This window comes from Pan paniscus, chromosome 1 (assembly GCF_029289425.2).
Source record: "Pan paniscus chromosome 1, NHGRI_mPanPan1-v2.0_pri, whole genome shotgun sequence".
Taxonomy (NCBI): Eukaryota; Metazoa; Chordata; class Mammalia; order Primates; family Hominidae; genus Pan; species Pan paniscus.
Genome location: NC_073249.2, coordinates 109,596,434 through 109,617,251, shown reverse-complemented (window position 1 = coordinate 109,617,251; position 20,818 = coordinate 109,596,434). Strand labels below are relative to the sequence as shown.

The following is a 20,818-nucleotide window of genomic DNA, read 5'->3' as shown; positions in this document are numbered from 1 at the left end:
CACTTTGGGTGACTAAGGCAGGAGGATCGTTTGAGGTCAGGAGTTCAAGACCAGCCTGGACAACACAGTGAGACCCTGTCTCTACCAAAAAAAAATAGCCAGGCATGATGATAGAGGCCTATAGTGCCTCTAGTTCCAACTACTTGGGAGGCTGAGGTGGGAGGATAACTTTAACCTACCTAGGAGGCTGAAGCTACAATAAGCCATTATCATGCCACTGCATGTCAGCCAGGGTAACAGAGCAAGACCCTGTCTCAAAAAAAAAAAAAAAAAAAAAAAATTAGCTGAATGTGGTGGTGAGCACCCGTAGTCCCAACCGCTCGGGAGGCTAAGGTGGAAGGATCACTGGAGCCCAGGAGGTCAAGGCTGCAGTGAGCTACAATCACACCACTGTACTCCAGCCTGGGCAATAGAGTGAGACCCTGTCTCTAAAAACAAAACAAAACTAAAACAACAAAAAATACCACAACCCTCACTCCCCACCCCCTCTAAAAAAACCCAAGGAAACCTGGATCTAACAGCACATTGACAGACCAATGGGAAAGGTCCAGAAGGGAGAGAATTACCAAAGACATAAGAGAGAGCAGCCACGGTCTAAGTAGTGAGAGGGGCTGGCCTCTGCCAGGACATATGCCACGTGACCTGGTCTCAGCCCTGGGGCAGCGTGAATGGGAATTCTCCTGATTATTTCTACTTTTAGGAGAATAGGAAGCAGGGCCAACAGCTGAGAGAGAAGCTGTGGGAGGAGGTTTGCAGAGACAGAAGGTGGTATGCAGTAATCACTTAGGAGAGTGGGGAAATAAACAGACTAAGGAAATGCAGAATAATTCCCACGCAGTGCCAAGAGCCCACTTGTCACAAGTGACCACTACTTTAAAGGGAGACCAGTCAACATGTTTGAATGTTTCTCTCCAACCACATTAGCTCTGTGGGCACAGGTAGGGAGGCTACAGAAAGCTGCCTTTGAACTGGGTTGTGGTTTGGCCACAGTCTAATGCAAACCGAGAGGGGAAGGAAGCTAGGGGTGTATGCAAGGGAGTGATTAAAACTGACTGGGAATTTAGGCTAAGTAATAGTAGGTGACCACATAACTTACCCCTACCTCCCAGCCTTAGCTCTGAGAATGAAAGAAGGTGCTATCATAATGTACATCATTCCAGGTGTACACTGGACTACAAATGGGCACCCTAGTGAGAGAGACGTGAAGACACAATGGCAGTGAAGGACGATGTCAGGTGGTAGGATTAACAGATTGTTGGCCCCAGTAAGGTTGGGGGATTGTTGCTGGAGTACTAGATGGAGCGGTATAGAAAGACAGGAGATATGTTTAGAGAACAGGATGCTTGAAATTGAGACTGTGGAGGGGTTTCAGTTATCAGAAGGGAGACGGTCTAATGTAGCATATAAGCATGTAAGTGTAGGACCAAAATAGGATAGAGGACATGATGACTACAGAGAGGAGGACAAGCAACTAAGAATGACAGGATTAACTGTATTAGAGTTCGCCACCTTGGCTGCACATGAAAATCACTGTGGGAGCATTTAAAAATTGCAGTGCCCAGAATGCATATACTTCAGACCAACTAAAATAGAATTTCTGGTGGAACCCGCCCGATCTTGTCTGATCTTGGAAGCTAAGCAGGGTCAGGCCTGGTTAGTATCTGGATGGCAGAATTTCTGGTGGGACAAAGCACCAGCATTTTTTTTAAGTTCCTAGGGTGCTTCCAATTGTGACCCAGTGCTCTACACAGATACTGAAGTTAGCAAGATGGGAGCAGTGTCAGACAGAGTGGCCATGAAACAAACGCTAACATCTTCAAAGAATGAACGGAGGACCTAGGAGGCAACAGGCAATAGTAACAAGAAGAGGTGGTATGGTGTGATGATGACACGAGATTCGAAGCTAGATATTTTTAGGAGTGAGCGAAAACGACCTGGAAGCTGCAGGGAGGATCAAGAAGGGCACCTGCCCCACACCTCTAGGCCCAGTTATGAGAAGTGTGGGAAGAAAATGGGCACTACTTAGGTGGGCTCTGGGGGAAACTGTCCTCAGAGAGGTAACGGTTTCTACAGGGGAAAGAGTGTCCTCAGAGTCATCATGTTTAACGCAAGAAAGAAAAAAGAAACATTCAGAGGTAAAGTTCAGGAAACAAGAGACTTGGCTGATTGACAGTGAGTTGGAGGGGGACCTCTCTGGGGCTTGGGGACAGAGGAGGGGTGATAGTGACTCCAAAGAGCATGTGCAACGGGTCGCATGGCGATCAATGTCCAGGACACACATTCCTAGTGTAAGTGATAACCTGCAGAGGGTGACTGTGCATCAACACACAGCGGCACGACTTAAGCAAAGACAAAACAAAAATGAATAACAAGAAAAAAGTTCCTACCTTCTAATGCCCAAAATATGTTAACAGGCTTGGAGAAGACATCCTTGCTTTTCACCCAGCTGTTGTTCCGCTGTTTGGTCCAGGCAGACACAACACAGTAATAATTGCCTCTGTCTTCCTCTGTAGTCCTTTGGATCCGGAAATTGAACGTGTCTGTATGTTCCTTAGAAAAAATAAAGTCTCCATCCTGGGCCCGCTGCTTGCTCCTCTCTCCATATTTTAGCGTCCAGTCCCCGTCCATGACTGCAAGCAGCTCGCTGGTCACCACATTGTTGCTGCGCCGGTTCATCCTGTAGTACCACGAAACTGTGAATCGGACATTCGCCTCCCCATTCTTCGTGTCCACCACCTGGCATGCCAGCTCTGTGGGGTCATCCGCAAACCCGGGGACCTTGGAAGCATTCAGGTACACCTGGTAGTCTGGTTCTGAACGAGAGACAGAAAGGCCAGGATAGGAAAATAATTAGAGTAACATGGCAAGAATTAACAAAAGGAATGAGACAAGGACTGCTCTTGTTTTAACAATTAAATGCTTCTCCTGCTGGACTAGAGAGACAGAAATCAGTCGTTGCATTGGATAGGATCCTAGAACAGTGTTTTTGCAAAACTTGTAAAACACCACTTCTCATACCTCCCACCCCAAGAAAACCTCCCAAGGACAGAAGCCCAATGTCCTCGGCCAGAATCTTGATCCTTCCATGGCACTGGGGTCTGCTGTCAGTTTCCCCAAGAGGTTAAGGTCTTCTGAGAAGAATCTCTTAAGAAGCTTAGTGTCCACCCCCTACCAAGATTGCTCTGGAATGCCAAGCAAGCCCACAGACCTCCAACACCCCCACTGGAACAGTATCGGAAAACCCCACCCAACAGTAAATTCCAGAACTCGAGGCCCATCAGTGGCACAGTGGCTCAGCTTCCTGTCATCCTTGGCCATGCCCTAAATGCAAGGCCCTCAGGTCATCATTCCCCCTACATATTTCTGTCCTCACTTTACCGTTCCTCTGACTTTTTCTGCGGAATCTGTGTTCAGTGGTCAATAAGCACTCCCATCCTCAAACTCTCCCACAGACATTCTCGCTACTGCCACATGTAACTCACCTGTGTCACTGTGAATCTTGCCCTAGTGAGCACCCCATGTCCCTGCAGAGAAGGGTGGGAGGGAAGCCAGCATTCTCCTAGCATCCCCTTGCCTCTGCCACAGTCCTGTTTCCACTGGGAGAAAAACCCCTCCTTCCTCTGGGGTTCACTGCATCAATTTAATCCATTTCTGCACCTCCATGGTTCTGTCCTCCTTTGCCCCAAGGCTTCCTCCATACCTGCCAAGGAGCTGATGTTGGAATCCTCTTGTGGCTTCCTCTCCTTTCCCCCAGCTCCTCTACACCTGATTACTCGAGGTTCTCCAGTCTCCACACAGTCTCACACCACTGTGATGATGTGAGATGCACTACAAACTTCCACTTATTCTTCAATGTCACCTGGTCCTGGGTCCCCAGAAGGGATATACTCTGTGCTCCCATAAGCCATCTATGCACTTTTGTATGCCAGTTAGCCCACTCCACAATGACTCTTTGCTTACAGTCTCATCCTCAAGCTCCAAATACACTGCCTTTTATGCAGTAAGCACTCAGTAAATGTTTACCGCCTGAATGTTCAGGCTTTTAGAAAAGGCTACATTTTTCTTCTTCTTCTTTTGTTTTTTTTGGACAGTCTTACTGTGTCTCCCAAGTGGAGTGCAGTGGCGCGATCTCAGTTCACTGCAACTGCCTCTGAGGTTCAAGCGTTTCTCATGCCTCAGCCAACCAAATAGCTGGGAATTCAGGAACACACCACCACACCCAGCTCATTTTTGCATTTTTTTAGTAGAGACAGGGTTTTGCCATGTTGGACAGGCTGGTCTCAAACTCCTGACCTCAAGTGATCTGCCCACCTCAGCCTCCCAAAGTGCTGGGATTACAGGAACGAGCCACCGCACCCGGCCTATAAAGGGCTACGTTTTTCTTCCACAGCACTTTGCCTTCTGGGAGAAAAATAATACTACCTAAACAGAACTCTCCATTTATCAACACTATCTTTATCTGCATCACCTTGATCAAAGTTTGGTTTTATTTAACATTGTTTTCATTTATGACATACAGATTACAAACTGCTGAGGTCAAGGAACTTTTCTTGTGATTTACACTTCTAATGGAATTTATAACATCATGATTTCTCCAAGAATGATTCAGTGGACCAGAAAATGGAAAGAACTCAAAATCCTAATTCCTCAAATGTCATCTTCGCAAGTATTTAATTGCTTGTGCCCATCCATGGGAGTACATCGTACCGTGATGTGGACACCGTAGAGAAATCCACAGGCTGTGGGACTGCCAGGGCTAGAGAGGAATCCACTGGCCATCCTGACTGCTCATTTTTACAGGCTCATATGCTGTCACACTGCTAGGGGATGTCCTGAACCTGGGCATGGTGCTAATACACCACACCACACATCACCCTAGCAAAAACTGACTGAAGGACACACACCACCCAACTGTTTTTACACCATCATATGCAAAAGATAAGGAATGCTCAAATTACTCCACATCTAAACTTTCATGTCGAATTCAGGATGCAGCAATGTGGGTGCAGAGCAGAACAACTAAGTCCATCTCATGTGGAAAGGGCAGATTTGCACCAGCTGTGCATAGAGCAAGACTGCCCCAGAACACTGAGCATCAACTATCTGTAGGCAGCAGCCAGCAGTGGCTCTTACATGGAGCCTCAAGTCCATTTCAAGCACAACACATAAGACCCTTCCTGTGTGGCATGAGACTGTGTGGGGACTGGAGAACCATAACCCTGAACAGCAAACTGTGAGGCAGCAGAGAACAGTGGTGAGGAGCTGAGGTCTGGAGCCAGACTGTGTTCAAATCCTGGTTCTGCCACTTACTTGCTATTGACCTTGGGTAGATTACTCAGATCTCTGGTGCCTCACCCATACAAATGGGGATGACAGTAACTAGCTCATAATGTTATTGTGAGGGTTAAGAGTTAAAATATACTGTACTTAAAATGCCTAGACTGGTGCCTGGTGTGTGTGTGTATGCAGGTACACACATATTCATATACACATACACGTGTATATATTTGTGATCACTATTCACAGTTCCCATTTCTGAGGGGAGAGCTTTAAAGAAGTTAGTGACTTGGCCACACAGTTCAAAAGTGGCAGATGGGAACGGAGCCCTGTCTTCTACCACCTTTCAAGTGCATCCTTAGCTCACAGATGAACCAAACCTACTGTCTTCTAAACTTCATATTTTCTAAGTTCCACTGACTGACACATGATTTTTAGGAACGCTAAGTGCAGTGCTGCCATGACACTAAGTTACTGCCACAGGGAATGTGACCCAGAAGACAGCTCCCTGCAGGCCCTCGCCTCAGCCTGACTGACCAGTGTGATCCAAAACACCATGAAGTTGCCTGTGGGGACTCCTCTTCTGTCTCCTCACAGGTGACAGACCCTTTGATCCTTAATGGTTTACTTCCACCCCCGTGCAGATTCTTTCAGAGTGGCACTTTTTTCAAAGGCTGTCAAAATTATGATGAAAGATTGTAGATGTTCATTGCAGCATTATTCACAAGGGCCAAGATATGGAATCAACCCGTGTCCATCAACAGATGAATGGATTAAAAAAATATGGTATATATACACAATAGACTACTATTCAGCCATAAAAAAAAAAAAAAGAACAAAATCCTGCCATTTGCGACAACACAGATGAACCTGGAGGACAGTGTTAAGTGAAATAAGCCAGGCACAGAAAGACAAATACCACATAATGTCACTCGCATGTGGGAGGTCAAAAAGCTGAGCTCATAGAAACAGAGAGTAAAGTGGTGATTACCAGAGGCTGGAGGATGGAGAGGGGAGAATGCTAGGCAAAGGACGCAAAATTTCAGTTAGACTGGAGGAATAAGTTCCAGAAATCTATTGTACAACATTGTGACTATAGTTAATAACCATGTATTGTATACTTGGAAACTGCTAAGAGAACAGATCTTCGACATTCTCAGCACAAAAAATTATAGGTATGTGAGGTAATGGATATGTTAATTAGCTTGATTTAGCCATTCAACAATGTATACATATTTCAAAACACCATGTGGTACACCATAAACATATATAATTTTAATCTGTCAATTAAAAAAACATGTTCGAGTGACTTGACTGACCTATTAGTGGTCAGATCACAGAACACACAGAAAAGGTGGTCAAAACTAGCTCCTGTGCCAATCACCTGGGCAGCTCTCTCTCTCCTCCCACTCCTTGGCCTGCTCACACCGCAAAGCTCACTCCCCCAGACATGAAAACCCAGCTCTTCCTTAGCCTCCAGACCCAAACACTGGCCTGAGCTGAGGTCTGGGCATTCTAACTGAGCATCCATGGCGTCTTTACTACAGCACGCTCACAACTGAATTCACCTCACTCCACATCTGCCTCTGCAAACACACAAACACAAACACACACACACACACACACAGCGAGCCAGCGAGAGAGAGAGAGAAAGAGAGAGAGAGAGAGAGAGAGTGCTAAAACCTTGTTCCAAACACAGCCAGCCCCACCTCCAAACTTTTCAACCACTCCTGCTACCACATTCCCGCCACTCATTCTCAAGGTCACTCAGTGTCAAAGGTGTGCCATCTTCAACGCTCTCCCTTCCCTTCCACCTCTCCACTCTGAGGGTTCCTGAGTCTCGCACATTCTACCTCCTCAGTGTCTCTTCCATTTCTTTGTTCTCAGGCCTGATGCAGAGTAGACACTTTATGAATATTTGCAAATAGAAGTGAAAACCTCATGAAGAACACCTTCACCCTGGCCCTCACTCCCTCTAGCCAAGACTATAATAACAACCTCCCATTGCCACTTGACATGACTGACATGACTGCTTGGGCATCTGCTCCATAAACCTCCCATGGCTTCTTCCCTCACCTACTGAGTTAAGAAAATGCTCCCCAGCCTGGCATTCGAGGCCCTCCACTGCGTGCACCCAGCCGCAGCACCCACTGCCTTCTCAACTCCACTCAGATGGCACCTCTCACCATTCCCTAGCTACTCCTGTGCTTCCAGTTTCTCTGCCTTCCTTCCTGCTGCTCTGTCTGCCTCAGCACCTGGGCCACCTGCTCGATAAGTAGTTTAAATAATGACTGAAGAGATTCTTTCATTCTACTCCATTCTCCACCCTGAAATGAATCTGTTTGAATCCTACATACCCAAACACAGCGGAATGAGAGTACGGGGGACTTGCACAATGTGTGCATCTAGCTATAGGAATTCCAGCTTGGAAGGAAAGAAAAATCTCTTCATTGACCTCAACAGTTGGTCTCTTCATTCTCTCTTAAAACTAACCTTAGGCCTCAGAAAAGGAGGCCTCAGTTTTAATGCAAAGGCAAACAAAAATAAGTGGATTCTTGGCTTGTGAACTTACGAGGGGCAGGTTCATTTGAGCTATCCACCAGCCTTGTAGCTCAACTTTAGACTTACACTCCTGGAGAAGATATGATTCCACCATGTCAGAATGGTAGGAGTAGGAGCAGGTTCTGATTTCGTTTTTGTTTTGGTGCATGGACAGAGATTGTCCTTTAACATTGTTTTACAATTTTAAAAATGGTTTGCAGAGATTGTGCCCTTCTTCAAGGCCTGTCATGCACATACCTCTTCTGTGTATCCTCTCCTACTCAACGGAGAATGCCTCCTTTGAACTCACATGTCACACTCCTATTTCGTATTCAACAAATCCCACCACCTGCCAAGCTCCCTGCTCTCTAAGGGTTTTATGTGAATCCTGCCTTGAACTTTGGTTATTTGTATGTATGTCTTATGGGCTTTCCACAGGACTCTTCCCAGGGCCAGGGACTGCCACCTTGATTCTCTGTACGTGCTGTGCATGCAGTGCCTTGTACATAAAAAATACTAACATACTGGCTGAATTGAACTAAATTTAATATTTTGCATTAAAATGCTCATTTTGGGCACAGGCATTTCACCACTGATTACTGCTACATTCTGCTTGATCTCATCAAGAAATCAGCTAAGAATGCAATGGTGGTTATGTTTAAAAACTGCTTATCATTAAAGATGCATACTAAAGTGTTTAACAGTAAAATGACATGATGTCTGGGATATACTTTATACTCTTCTAGAAGAAAAAAGTGTGTGTTTTTGTGTGTGTGTGTCTGTGTGTGTCTGGTGTCTGGAATAGGGAAGAGAGATAAAATAAGATCAGCAAAATATTGATTATTGTTGAAGTTGGTGGTTATTTCTTCAACTGTGAATATTTGTAAATTTCTATTTTTAAAAGTTAAAAACAAACAACAACACACACTGTAAGCCCTCTCACAGAATACTGAGGCCAGTCCAAGTGCGGCATCACTAACGTTCTGAGAAGCAGGGATCTGCTCCCTAATCTGGATGCCAGGAAGGTGTCTGCTCATGTCCACACCATCTCCCAAGCTATGCACAGACTCCAAAAGAGTGACCCTCCCCCAAAGAAAGGCTTTAAAAATAATGGCTCATTAGACTCCTTTGTCACAACTTTCAAAACAATAAAAAGCTTTCAGAATCACTGGCTAATTTGTAAAAACAAGTATTGTGGGCCTACTATGTGCAGGAGCCTGATCTAGAGATTTTCATACAAAATACCTCCTTTTACTCTCATGACAAGTTTGTAAGGAAGGTATTATTATCCCCATTTTACAATAATAATGCTAAACAACGAGCATTTATCAAGGGCTTTCCATATGCCAGGCACCACACTATATACTTTCCTTGCATTTTCAATTAATCTCCATAACAACCTTGTAAGATTGGTACTATTTTCATGTACATTTCCAAATGAAAAACAAACAAAAAGCAAAAGTTAGAGGAGCTAAGTTAGAAGACTAAGGCCTTGCAGAGTGTGTGAGAGCAGAATTATAGGACAGGCTTTGGCTCCGTGGCCTGGCTCCTACTATGATCAAATTGTGCAACCTCCTTACACACCCAGGTTATTAATCTTTCTCAAAGCCTGCTACGTCCCGGAAGACAAGAGTGATGACAACAGCTGAAGCACTAATCCTGAACTGTGTACAATAGGACCATGTTCTAATACCCCCTCTGAAACTTAGTTAACTTGGCACAGCTAATTACATGAATGGCTGCATGCTCCAGTTAGAAGAAACAGAAGGAGTGCTCAGCCTCTGCTGATGACAGGGTTTTATTATTTTGAATTGGGTAGGTACTTTAGAGGCAGCTGAGCATATTGACCAATCGTCAAAATGACACCACGATCACCATTTGTATAACAATTAAATATTCACCGACATTTAATGAGTGAAGGCTACAAATAAGGAGCTATTGTTGTTGGGAGGGGGTGGGAGGGGAGACTCATTACCTTACTGTGGCAGAACCATTATGAGGATGGATGGAGCACTAGCCATTTCAGAGCAATAAAAATAACATCATTTGAATGCAACATCTATGCCCTGCACCCAAAGAAATACTCATGAAGGGCCAGGCACGGTGGCTCACACCTGTAATCCCAGCACTTTGGGAGGCCGAGACGGGCGGATCACCTGAAGTCAGGAGTTTGAGACCAGCCTGGCCAACGTGGCGAAACCCCATCTCTACTAAAAATACAAAAAAAAATTAGCCGGGCATGGTGGCGGGCGCCCTGTAGTCCCAGCTACTTGGGAGGCTAGGGCAGGAGAATCGCTTGAATCTGGGAGGCGGAGGTTGCAGTGAGCCAAGATCGCACCACTGCACTCCAGCCTGGGCGACAGAGCGAGACTCCATCTCAAAAAAAAAAAAAAAAAAGAAATACTCATGAAGTTTTTCTTTCTTCATCCTCATTTGCTCCTCCCAGAGAAGGAAAAGTGAATTACTAGCTTTGAGGGGGAGGAAAAGGGCTGGGTGTGGTCAGCTCAACCCCTTTCTCTAGCTCCTCTTAGGAACAGCTGCTTTTAGGACACACATGTTCCTAATTCCTCTATGCTGGGCTCCTCCATGCCCTAAGACAAACTCTTAGGTCTTAATTGGTTAAGAACTTGGTGGGGAAGACCCTCAAACACTAACAAATCATCATCGCCACCACCAAGAAAATGCAGTGAGCATTTAAGAGCCAGGCACTGTACTAAGCACTTTATATGCATTATCATATTAAACCAGGAAACCAAAACTTACTTGGAAATGTTCATCGACACACCCGAGGCAACATACCTAGAAGGAGGACTAACACATGTCTCCTGACTCCAACACTTGGCCACGTGCACTTCTGCCTTCCAGAATAATCTTGGACAGACAGCTGATATTAGTTATCCTTAAAAAACCTACAGGTCTAAATCTTATCGCCTATAAATGGCCCAGAACTCTAAAGTTTCTACCAAGTACTTAGCAGATTAACAGCTCTTTTAAATAAAATAATTACCTTCCTTGCTGGCACATTGCTGAAGAGGGGCCAGTCCTTTAGTGGGGAAGAATGCAAATCAGGTTCTTAAGACTGAACAGCAGAACTCAACTCTGCCTCCTCCAGCTCTTATATCCAAAGCCTGTGGAACCCCTTCCAATTAACACCACAGAAGTCTGGTACTTCGGGCAGAGAGTTCAACCATGAACTGATTAGTATCCAACTCTTGCCAAAGGCTCATTTAAGACATCTGATAGCAGAAGGAGATGGCTTAATGTGCAGATTAACTAGCCATTCTGCTAGGTTCTCTGTTTTAGACATACACTAAATTGGATCAACACAAAGCATCATTTGTCCCCCATAGTAATTGAGCTTCTTACAGAAACCCTTCACACACTTAAGATTTATGTCCTCAGCTTTTATAAAGGGTGGATATAAGAAACATCCATTTAAACAATCATTTAGGGCCTTTTGTAAAAGAACAGTTGAAAGCCCTGTCCATTATGTTTTCCAATGCCCCAAAATGAAAAAGCACATGATAAATTCAATGCCAAGAGAAAGTTTGTCTCGCTGAAAGAGTTAATGTTTTCCTTCCTCAGAGGAGAACTGTATAATCACACCTTTTTTTTTTGTCTCAACTCTTCAGAACTTCAGAGGCAAATTCAGTGCTCAAATATAATAACTAATTCATACCAACCACCTTGCAATATCTATTCTTCTTTTACCCTTTTGATCTTGATTTTATTTTTATGTCTCCTGCTTTAAATTGTACCTCATTTTGCAAGCCAACTTAAATCTTTTTTTTCTTTCCCTTTAAAGTAGGACATACATTCTAAGTAAAAGAGGTTTTTTCTCAACATCTAAAAAATTATCATGATCCTCTCAGTGGCTGCAAGTGCTCTGGATTTGCCAGGCCCATTCACGTCATTGCCCCGTCTTCCTGCTTAGCACAGTGGAACTCTAGAAGACCCCAATCAGCTTCAATCCCCTCACCTAGCTCAGTACACAAGCCCCAAGCAAATGAAGACAAGAACTACCCAGCTCTTAGGACTATGCTCTGGAGTTTCAGGAGTGAAGCTGAGTCCCAAGGCCAAAAATATTTTCACATTGAACATTTAATGTATATAAGGTCCTTAGTCCAGTGCCTGGCACACAGTAGATGCTCAATAAATGGTAATTATTCATTTTAATCTGTCAAGTGGCAAAACTGAGTTTTGCATTTTACCTGTGTAGCAAACCAACTCTCTCGAAAACTTTTCTGTGACAACATTCCAGAGTTACATGACCTAAGACCACCTATATCAACAGAGTGCTTGTCAGGTTGTCTGTCTATCTTTTTTGGTCACTTCTCGGTTACCTTATATTGGTCACAAGTTGTATGTGGTATGATATCCATATGCATATACATGCACGTTACATTTCTAGAGACAACCATGGAGTGTCAGGCCAGGCTCACTGGCTTCTGGACAGAGTCCAGCGGGGAAGTCTTTGAGAAGGGTCTGCTGCTATGCTCCTGCCCTACCCGCTCCTGACAAGTGTCCAAGCAGCTGTAATGGTCTGAGTCATAGGCACAGGGAAGGAGGAGAAGTCTTAAGAAGAAGAAAAAAAAAAGAATGCAATTGTTTTTCATACTACTCGCTCTTTCGTTAGGTTTACTCAGGGGCAAATATCTCTGAATATCCTAGGAGTTGAACATTACTGCTTTCTTAGCAATTCTAGCTTTCCTATGCACATATTTTAACAAAATCCATGTGTGGGTACTGGTTTATTTACCCATTCAGCTAATATTTATTGAGTGCTTATTACATGCAAAGCAGCAGGGAAGGTGCAGGTTCTATATCTGTTAGCATCAGTCAGGAAAAGCACACTGATGACTTTCACAATGGTAGTAGCACTCCAAAGGAGTTTCCAAAGGAAAACAAATGACGGGATCCTTTGGATAGTAACTGAGCCTTTTCCACAATTTAGTCTCTTTATTTCTTTTCACTCTCTGGAGAACACAGCTACCAACAAATCCCTTCCAGTTAAAGGAGCCCATTCCTCCTAGAGCTCCGCTCCTGTTGTCTGACAGTCCCTGCATCTCCCCCCGGGTATGCCGGGATCAATGCACAAGTACTTCAAAGAAGCCTCAAATTGGAGTGCAAGCAGCACTTTCAATAAAAAAAAAAAAAGTCCTCGAGCTGGGATTCAGAAGTTGAAGGGGGAGCGGGTACGGAGAGCCAGTGCTGGGATTTGACAGCACCATACAATACGCCAAGGATCAGAGCTGTGAGACAAATTCAGCTCCAGAGATGAAAAATCTTCTTTTGGTGCTGACAACATCTGTTTTATTTTGAAGGTTGCTAAGGAGAGTTCTAGCTGGGCCAACATTGTTCCAGTTCAGTACTTCATAGTGACTCTCTTGCATGGGGTTCAGACGGCAGGAATAAAAAGCTTGCCAGATAAACTCCGCTTCTTTTACTTTTCAGATATCAAAGGATTACTTTGCTAACAGGGCTGATGAACACCCTGCCTCGTCTCCATCAGAATCGGATTGTCCCTTCTGCTTACTCTCATTGCTCTTCTTCTCCCTGCCCCCTCTGTCTCCACTGGCCAACTCCCCATCTTTGCCAAATAAAGGCTTACTGGGGAGGAAAAAAAAAAAAAAGGAGAGCGAATATGCCACTAACCCAAGAGAAGATTTCCATGCAGAGATAAGGAATAGATAAGTATGAGTTGGAGGTCATAGCAGAAGAATCAGACAAAGGAGGAAATGGTTTCCTGGCCTTTAAAGATCTGTTTTGCCTGCTAATAATCAGAGCAATGCCAAATGCCTTTATCAGGGCTCAGGCACTCATGGACAGTAGAGAGATCAAAACAGGGGAGAATGTGATGGAAGGCCTGTCCCATCTCTGTAATAATGGAGGTGGGGAGCGAAGCTTTCCATACCCCAGCTTGACCCCATCCCTCCTTTGATTACTTGCAATTACAAGACATAACAAAAATTAGGAAAAGTTAGTGTACATTTTGCCCAGAGGGCAAACATTTAGGGAAAAAAGAGGTAGGGGAAAAGGAGCTTAGTATAAAGTAAGAGGACATGCCAAAGATCTCCACATATACGGCAGGTTGTTATAAAATGGGTGGCAAGGTGGTCAACACTTGAGAGCTACTCTGCTCTTCCACTGGGGAAATTATACCTGGGGTGAGAGCGTCCACAAAACAAGCCTATAGAAGCAGGCAGGCCCTTTAGTTGTAACTGGTATATACAGATATATTGTGGGATTCCAGGGCGTGATGTGAAAAAAAAAATGCTTTCTAATAACTGAAGGAATTATCTTTCTGCATTGGGCTTTGGAAAAGCACCAGCTCCTGCCAGGGAGCACCTAGGAGTCTAAGAGAAACAAACGAAGAATGGCAGTGTTCTCCCTCCAACAAAGATTCATTTCAAAGAGCCATTCAGCAGTGCCCTGACCCTGCAAATGTCGACAACAAAAGGAAACTATATACTCTCAAATGAGGGTATTGAGACAACTGAGGCCACATTATCTAAACATTTCCCTTGCCTGCCAGATTCTATTTCATCCCCAGCTTGGGATCTATCTGGGCCAAAGTATGCATGAACCAATAGAAATAATATCAAAGTCATGCAAAGCGCAGAGCCTCCTGAGATAACTCCTTTAGATAACTCCGAGGAGGGGTTAAGCTGAAAAGGTTAAGAGTCATTCTCCAAACCACTCACCTAGCCAGGTCACACCCACACCAGCTGGGGAAGACACAGCCTCTGCCACTTTGTGCCAGCTCCTGTTGTGTCCGGGTGCCCACAGGGACACGTGGCAGAAATAGTAGCCAGAGTTTTCTTTGCTAACATCCCAAACCAGTAAATGGTAGGAGCGTGCATCCACATGACTCAAAGCAACATGAGGCGAGCTGTGCACCAGGGAATCACGGTCAAGCCGCGCCAACACGCGGGAGCCAGGTAGGGTGCTGTCAGGCATCCTGCTGAAGGACCACATCACCTCGGGCCGGATGTCATCTGCTCGGTCTGTTGTGATGTTACAGGTCAGGTCCAGTTCCTTTCCTTCAGCCACAGACACATTCTTGGGCACAGCTGCTCGCAGAACTTGAAAATTAAAAACAAATACATCTAGGTAATCTGATTATGTTTGCCCCTTCTATTCTCCACCCTCTTTAAAGCATCTCCTTTTAAGTTGTTATTTACAGTATTAAAGTTAGAAGGCTTTGTACAGTTGTAAGTGCTTGAGAAATATTTAATGAATAAATTAACAGAACACACCACATTTCTTTTTATTTTGTAAAAACAACAATAGCCGCAAACATTTACATATATCTGCTATATATGCCAGGCAGTGTTCTGAGTGCTTTACATATAATAATCCTCAAAACAACCCTAAGAGGCCTAATTTTACTGATGAGGAAATTGAAGCACAGAGAAGTTAAGTAACTTGCCCAAGGTCACACAGCTGATAGGTGGCAGAGATGGAATCCAAATCCAGGCTATCTGCCTTTAGAAACTCTTCTCTTCACTGTTATGCTATCTTTTGATAAGCAGTCTATTGAAGACTGTAAAACTAAAATTATACATTCTCCATGTGCATGATGAAACTTGGGTGATTTTACAGAAAAGGAAGACTTGCTTCTGACTGGTACATATTGTTAGCTGGGGGCTAGGCAATAGGGCAGCAGAAGTGAGGGTGAAACTGTCTAAGGGATAAAAGGGAAAAATCCTCAACAGAAGGGCCAGGAAAGTGAAACCAGACAATTTTCCTTCAGTCAAGTCTTCAAAATGTAATGTACTGAGAGTATAATTTATTTCTTAGACATTCCCACATAAAAGCCAATCATAAAACATATTCTAAAACTAAAACACGATTTTTGGATTATCTGCACTACTGTCCTTTCTCATTAGTGTGGATAATTAAAAGTAGACTATATTTAGATGAAGCAGTGAAGTATTTGGTGTCACAGACTCAAGGCAGATCTAGTTCCAGCATTCCCCTGTCAAAGCTTTCACATGGAAACATTTTATTCTATTCAGAAGATTTTAAAAGAGCATCTGTAATCTGAGTAGAAAAACATCAACTTGTGAAATGTCCGGGAACAATTACTTAGATGACAAGTACCAAGCACTTCCCAGGGGATTCAAGCAGAGGCACAGCCCTGGCCTTCTAGCAAGTCGCTGGCATCAATGGCATGGCACTGGCCCCAGTAAGCTCAGGGACCCAATTCAGAAAAGACCAACTCCAAAGTCCGTGCTCCTTGGCGTAAATTACTTTCATATGAATATGTCCAAAGCCTGACAATATTTCAAACAAATATTTCAAGTCAAGTTCAAGATCCAGCTAGACAGAAGACAGAAAATAAGGTGGGCACAGTATTAGAAAAGGGAATTTAAAAGTTCAATTTCTCCTTCCACCTAGTCTCCTAATTCTTTCTCTCGCTCATCTCTTTAAAAGGGCCAAAAGTAGCCTGAGGGTATCATTTGTGAGGACTAAGTATGGAAACTGCTGCCCTGAGCCAGGCTCTGCAGTTTGAACCATTCTACAGTCAAAGCTTGTGGCCAGAAACCCTGGAATCCTGCTGGAGTCACCTCTGCCAGGACTTCAGCTACTGGAAGTAAAAGACGACTCAGGAGGGAGTCGGGTCAGTGAAGAAGTACTTAACAAGCAGCTGTGGACTGTATGGATGGAGAAAACAGAGTCTCAGGTTCAGAAAATATTGGCAGGGATGTCTCTTCAGCTGTGTAGTTCACTTTGTAATTTTCTCTGTGCAAGTGGCTCAGTATCTTGTCACATCACTAACCAGAGGTCCCACACATTCTGGATTTGGGAGTTTACTGCTGAGAGACAGGATGGAGTAGGCTAAAGGGAAAAAAAGGACCAGTTCTAAGTATTTGTAATGAAAGAAGGGACCTCAGACAAAGCCTGTGGTGGGGCAGGTTCTGTGTCCCTGAATATAACTAAATCCATAAATCAGACAAAGTTTGCAGCAACCAGACCACTCCCATGACAGGGAGGAGGGGCTGGGGAGGAGGCTCCCTGCCACATGGGTAGCACAGCTTCACTCTGTGCCATTTATCATAACAATGTGATAATATATAAGCAGCCAGCTATGGATAGTGCAGGTGTGGACAAGAAGAGAAGGACCATCAGCCTAGTGTGACGGTTCTTAGCCTGGGATCCGCAAAGAGAATTTAGAGTCTGTGAACTTGGATGGGAAAAAAACTCCATCTTTATTTTTATTAATCTGTACCTGAAATATAGCATCTCCTCCCACTGTGAAAGTAAGCAACAAACCAGTGTAGTATTACCTGTGTCTGGGACTACCCCAAATAGAAATCACATTACAGTTGCTGCAGATATCCTGAAATATCATGTATACTCATTACTATTCAGAAAGTACAGTTGTTAAGCCTGCCACTATCTTATTATCAATGCATTAATAAAGCAGCATAATATTACTACAAAATCAATTTGCTTTACAAGTATTTTGATAACGATTTCTATATAATTATTTTCCTTTGTCATCTTGTGTACTGTATTTTATGAATTAAAACATGTTAATTCTGAGAAAAGTTCTGTAGGTATCAAAAGGCTGTCGAAAAGTCTCATGGCACAAAAAGATTATGAACCCTGTCTCATCTGAGAGCCAGATATTACCTGCCTAGTAAGTTCAGTGTTCAAGTCTCTTAGCTAGATATTATAGGTCTCATGGTGTGTTTGAAACAAAAAATGTCTTTACAATTCAAATTCTTCCAAAAAAACGTAAACTTTCTACACAGCTGAAACTCTTAAGAGTTGTTTGATGCAAGTTTAATATCTAGAGGTTTCTTAGGGCAGACTGCAGAGCGATCACTTCTGATCAGGAAGGTAACCTAAGTCCATCTGGAAAGCGATTTCTGCAGCCAGTGGAGCCCAGACTGACCAGTAATGAGCAGCTCCTCTCCTCAATGGCCACAATCACTCAAGAACCTCAGACCTGCTTTTCCACCACCCACTTTTCCAAATCCAGGTTCTGTGCTGTGGTGTAAGTGCAGAGTAAAGAGCTCAGGACAATGCAGCTTCAGAGACAAAATATTCCCCCTGCGTGTTGTTTCCTGCTTTCCTTCCCATCTGAGCAACAGAGCCACCACATATTCACATTCATGCTCAGGAAATGAGTCCAACAACCAAGGTCTTCCCAGTTTAAAAAACAGAAGGCAGCAGCAACAGCAGCAAAGTACTCTGAGATCTGAAGATGTCAGACTCGCAGAAAACCAAGGACATCCACTCATCCTGAGCAATGACATTGCCCTTCCTTGGTCTCTTTACACTGTCTCTGTGAAGCCTAAAGCTCCACAGGGCCTGGGAACAAGCCTCAAATACCTCTGACCCAAGGGCCCAGAACAGAGCTGAGCACACAGTAGGTCCTCCATTGATGCTGGCTGGACAATGAGTCAACAAGAGCATGTTTTCCTTTTATTTTTATGTGTTTTCTAAAATGCATGTTGTATTTTCTTAATTACTTCTATAATTGCAGTGGGTTTGAAAAAAAAAAAAAAAAAGCTGATTCACAGACGACAGGACAAAGGGCTTCTTGTATAGACCCCAGGACTGGATGCTCCTGTGGTCTGTATGATACAGGAAAGCAAGAAGCGGCCCTGCCCTAGAGAGCTCCTCCCCCTTCCGGGAAAATCACATCTGAGGGGACCGAAAGGCAGGCCTAGAGGATACAAGTTAGATGAAAGGTTTTGGGATGAGCCAGGCACACACTCCAACAGCTGCAGAGAAAGGCACGTCAAAGGACTCAGGAAACATCAAACCCGATAAAGTTTAGGGGCAGGGTGTGGCACCTTCACCCCAAAGCTCCACTGAACACCAAGCCCTACCTAATCTGGCTGAGGGACCACAGCACCTAAACTCTGAGTGAAAGATCTGCCTTCGTGTTATGTGCAGGCTGTGGCTTTCCATGGACATGAATTTAGATAAAAGCAGCTGCGAAGCAAAACGACAGGCATCCTCAGCACAAAACAAATGTAACCCCGCCCACCTCCAACCTCTCAACACCCTACTCCCTTCACCCCTAAAAATAAGGCTTCACATGGGAAGCAGAAACAGTTCTTGTCAGAAGGCCATGGGGCTCCCTGGCCCGGTTCTTTATACCACTATCATTAGTCACAAAATAACATCACCTATAACGCATCGTTTCCAGCTCACCTGTCGGCTGGATCACCACGGTGGCAACTTCCACGGCCTTTTCTTGGATTTCCTGCCAGTTGCCCTGCTCGGCGATCCACTCGCTGACGATACACCTGTAGGAGCCCTGGTCGGCAGACAGAGCCCGGGACACTGAGAGGCGGTAGGCGTCGCTGCCCACGGTGTCGAGGCGCACGTCCCCACTGTGGTAGCGCTGCTCGTACCCCAGGCCCGGGTGGAACCTGCCCTCGTGGGTCAGGGCGAGGACGCTCCGCCTGGCCGGGCCGCGGTGCACCTCCCACAGCAGCGCCAGGTGCGTGTGCAGCGGCGAGGCGGAGGCGGCGGTGCAGCGCAGCTCGAAGGGCTCCCCCTCCCGCAGGCTCAGGCTCGGAGGCGGCCGCGCGCTGGGGCCCACGTGCAGGGAGTCGGCCAGCACTGCGGAGAGAGAAAGCTAGGTCAGTAGCCCGTCCACACCGACCCCAGCCGGCAAGGGCCAGTCCACCGCTGCAACCACAGACAATTTCCTCCTCCCTTTCCCATTCCAAGACCCGGATGGGCACGTTTTCCCATTTGGATTCATCTGTAATCTCAATTGACTTTCTGACTTGAAAAAGAAAAATAAAGGTACCAAAAAAACCCCATGCTAGAAGTGGGTGGTAAAAACTCCCTGTGGGAGTCGTGCCTTGGGGATGTGATGTGCTTCTGCTACCCTTAAGGCAAGTTACTTTACCCCTCTGTGCCTCAGTTTCCTAAAAGGAGGATGACAACTGGACCTTCGTCATAGAGTTGACATGAGAGTTAAGTTAAACAGGGTAAGTTCCCAGGACCGTGCCTGGCACTCAGCTGTCATGATAAATCATTGGGTATGACTGTCAAATATTTCTTTGCTTAGGACCAGGGCTAGGCTAGGGAGCCCGCAGAATCTGCAGATAAGGTGACCTTCTAGACTTAAAGTAGCAAGATCCACAGGGGAGAAAGGATGGCATGAGCGGCCTGTGGCTTGCAGCCTGGGGAATGCCCAAGAATGTCTAGGGTGAACACAGCATATCCACATGATAGGAACAGGCCCAGGCACTTCTACAGAGTCTAGAAAAAGGGGACGGCGATCAAGGAAGTATGGGTGGTGTACTCAGGAAAAAAGCAGTAGATGGATACTGCTATTCTGGTAACCAGAAAGGGGGCCACTACCAAGCAGCAGGGAAAAATCTATCAGGCTTGTCGATGAGCTGGCTAAGAGGACCCTCCAACACCACTATTCATCATCTGTTTTTTCTTCCCCCCAATTCCATATTCAGAAACTAATTCAGTGTCCTTGAGAAGGGGCTATTCTAGATAACATTTAAAAGCTGCTACATTTTTAGGAGGACACATCCTGAAGACCCATCTCTACTGCAAAATAAATATAATGACCTTCTAGTATATGTATCAGTCTGTGAGTCTGGCTAATATGACTCAGTTCTCAAGGCCAGCTCATCTCTCAGAGCACAGATGAATAGTTTCAAGAGCCATGAAGCTGAAGGCCGGGCAGATCCTGGACCACACATGGCAACCATCAGAGGCTCCACCTGGGCAGCAGTCAGTCTCTCTCATGGTCATCCATTGCTTTCCTCACCCAAGAAAGGCCTCCTCTTGTGTCTCCTGCCTTCCAAAGACAGCAGAAGAGGCTGAAAGATACTGGAGGAAGCAGGGTGCAGGTGGGGGAATTCTCCCCTTACTCTCCCTCCCACTCAAGAGGAGACTCCAAGGGGATACAAGGGTGCATCTGGCTTAATGAAAAGGTGGCATGTGGCAATATTTAGCTCCAATACAAGAGTGTCTTTTTCTAAATAACATGTTCGGGATT

General features: G+C 45.0%; 1 protein-coding gene across 1 annotated transcript in view; it reads right to left on the bottom strand.

Annotated features, from left to right (window-relative positions):
* PTGFRN (prostaglandin F2 receptor inhibitor) overlaps window positions 1-20,818 on the bottom strand; it is an 80,321-nt gene that overhangs the window by 26,333 nt on the left and 33,170 nt on the right. Inside the window, exons 3-5 of the mRNA XM_003806281.6 lie at window positions 18,997-19,410; window positions 14,523-14,903; window positions 2,388-2,813 (exon numbers count right to left, since the gene is read on the bottom strand). Coding sequence (XP_003806329.4) covers window positions 2,388-2,813; window positions 14,523-14,903; window positions 18,997-19,410 — 1,221 coding nt within the window. The remainder of the gene's footprint in view (window positions 1-2,387; window positions 2,814-14,522; window positions 14,904-18,996; window positions 19,411-20,818) is intronic.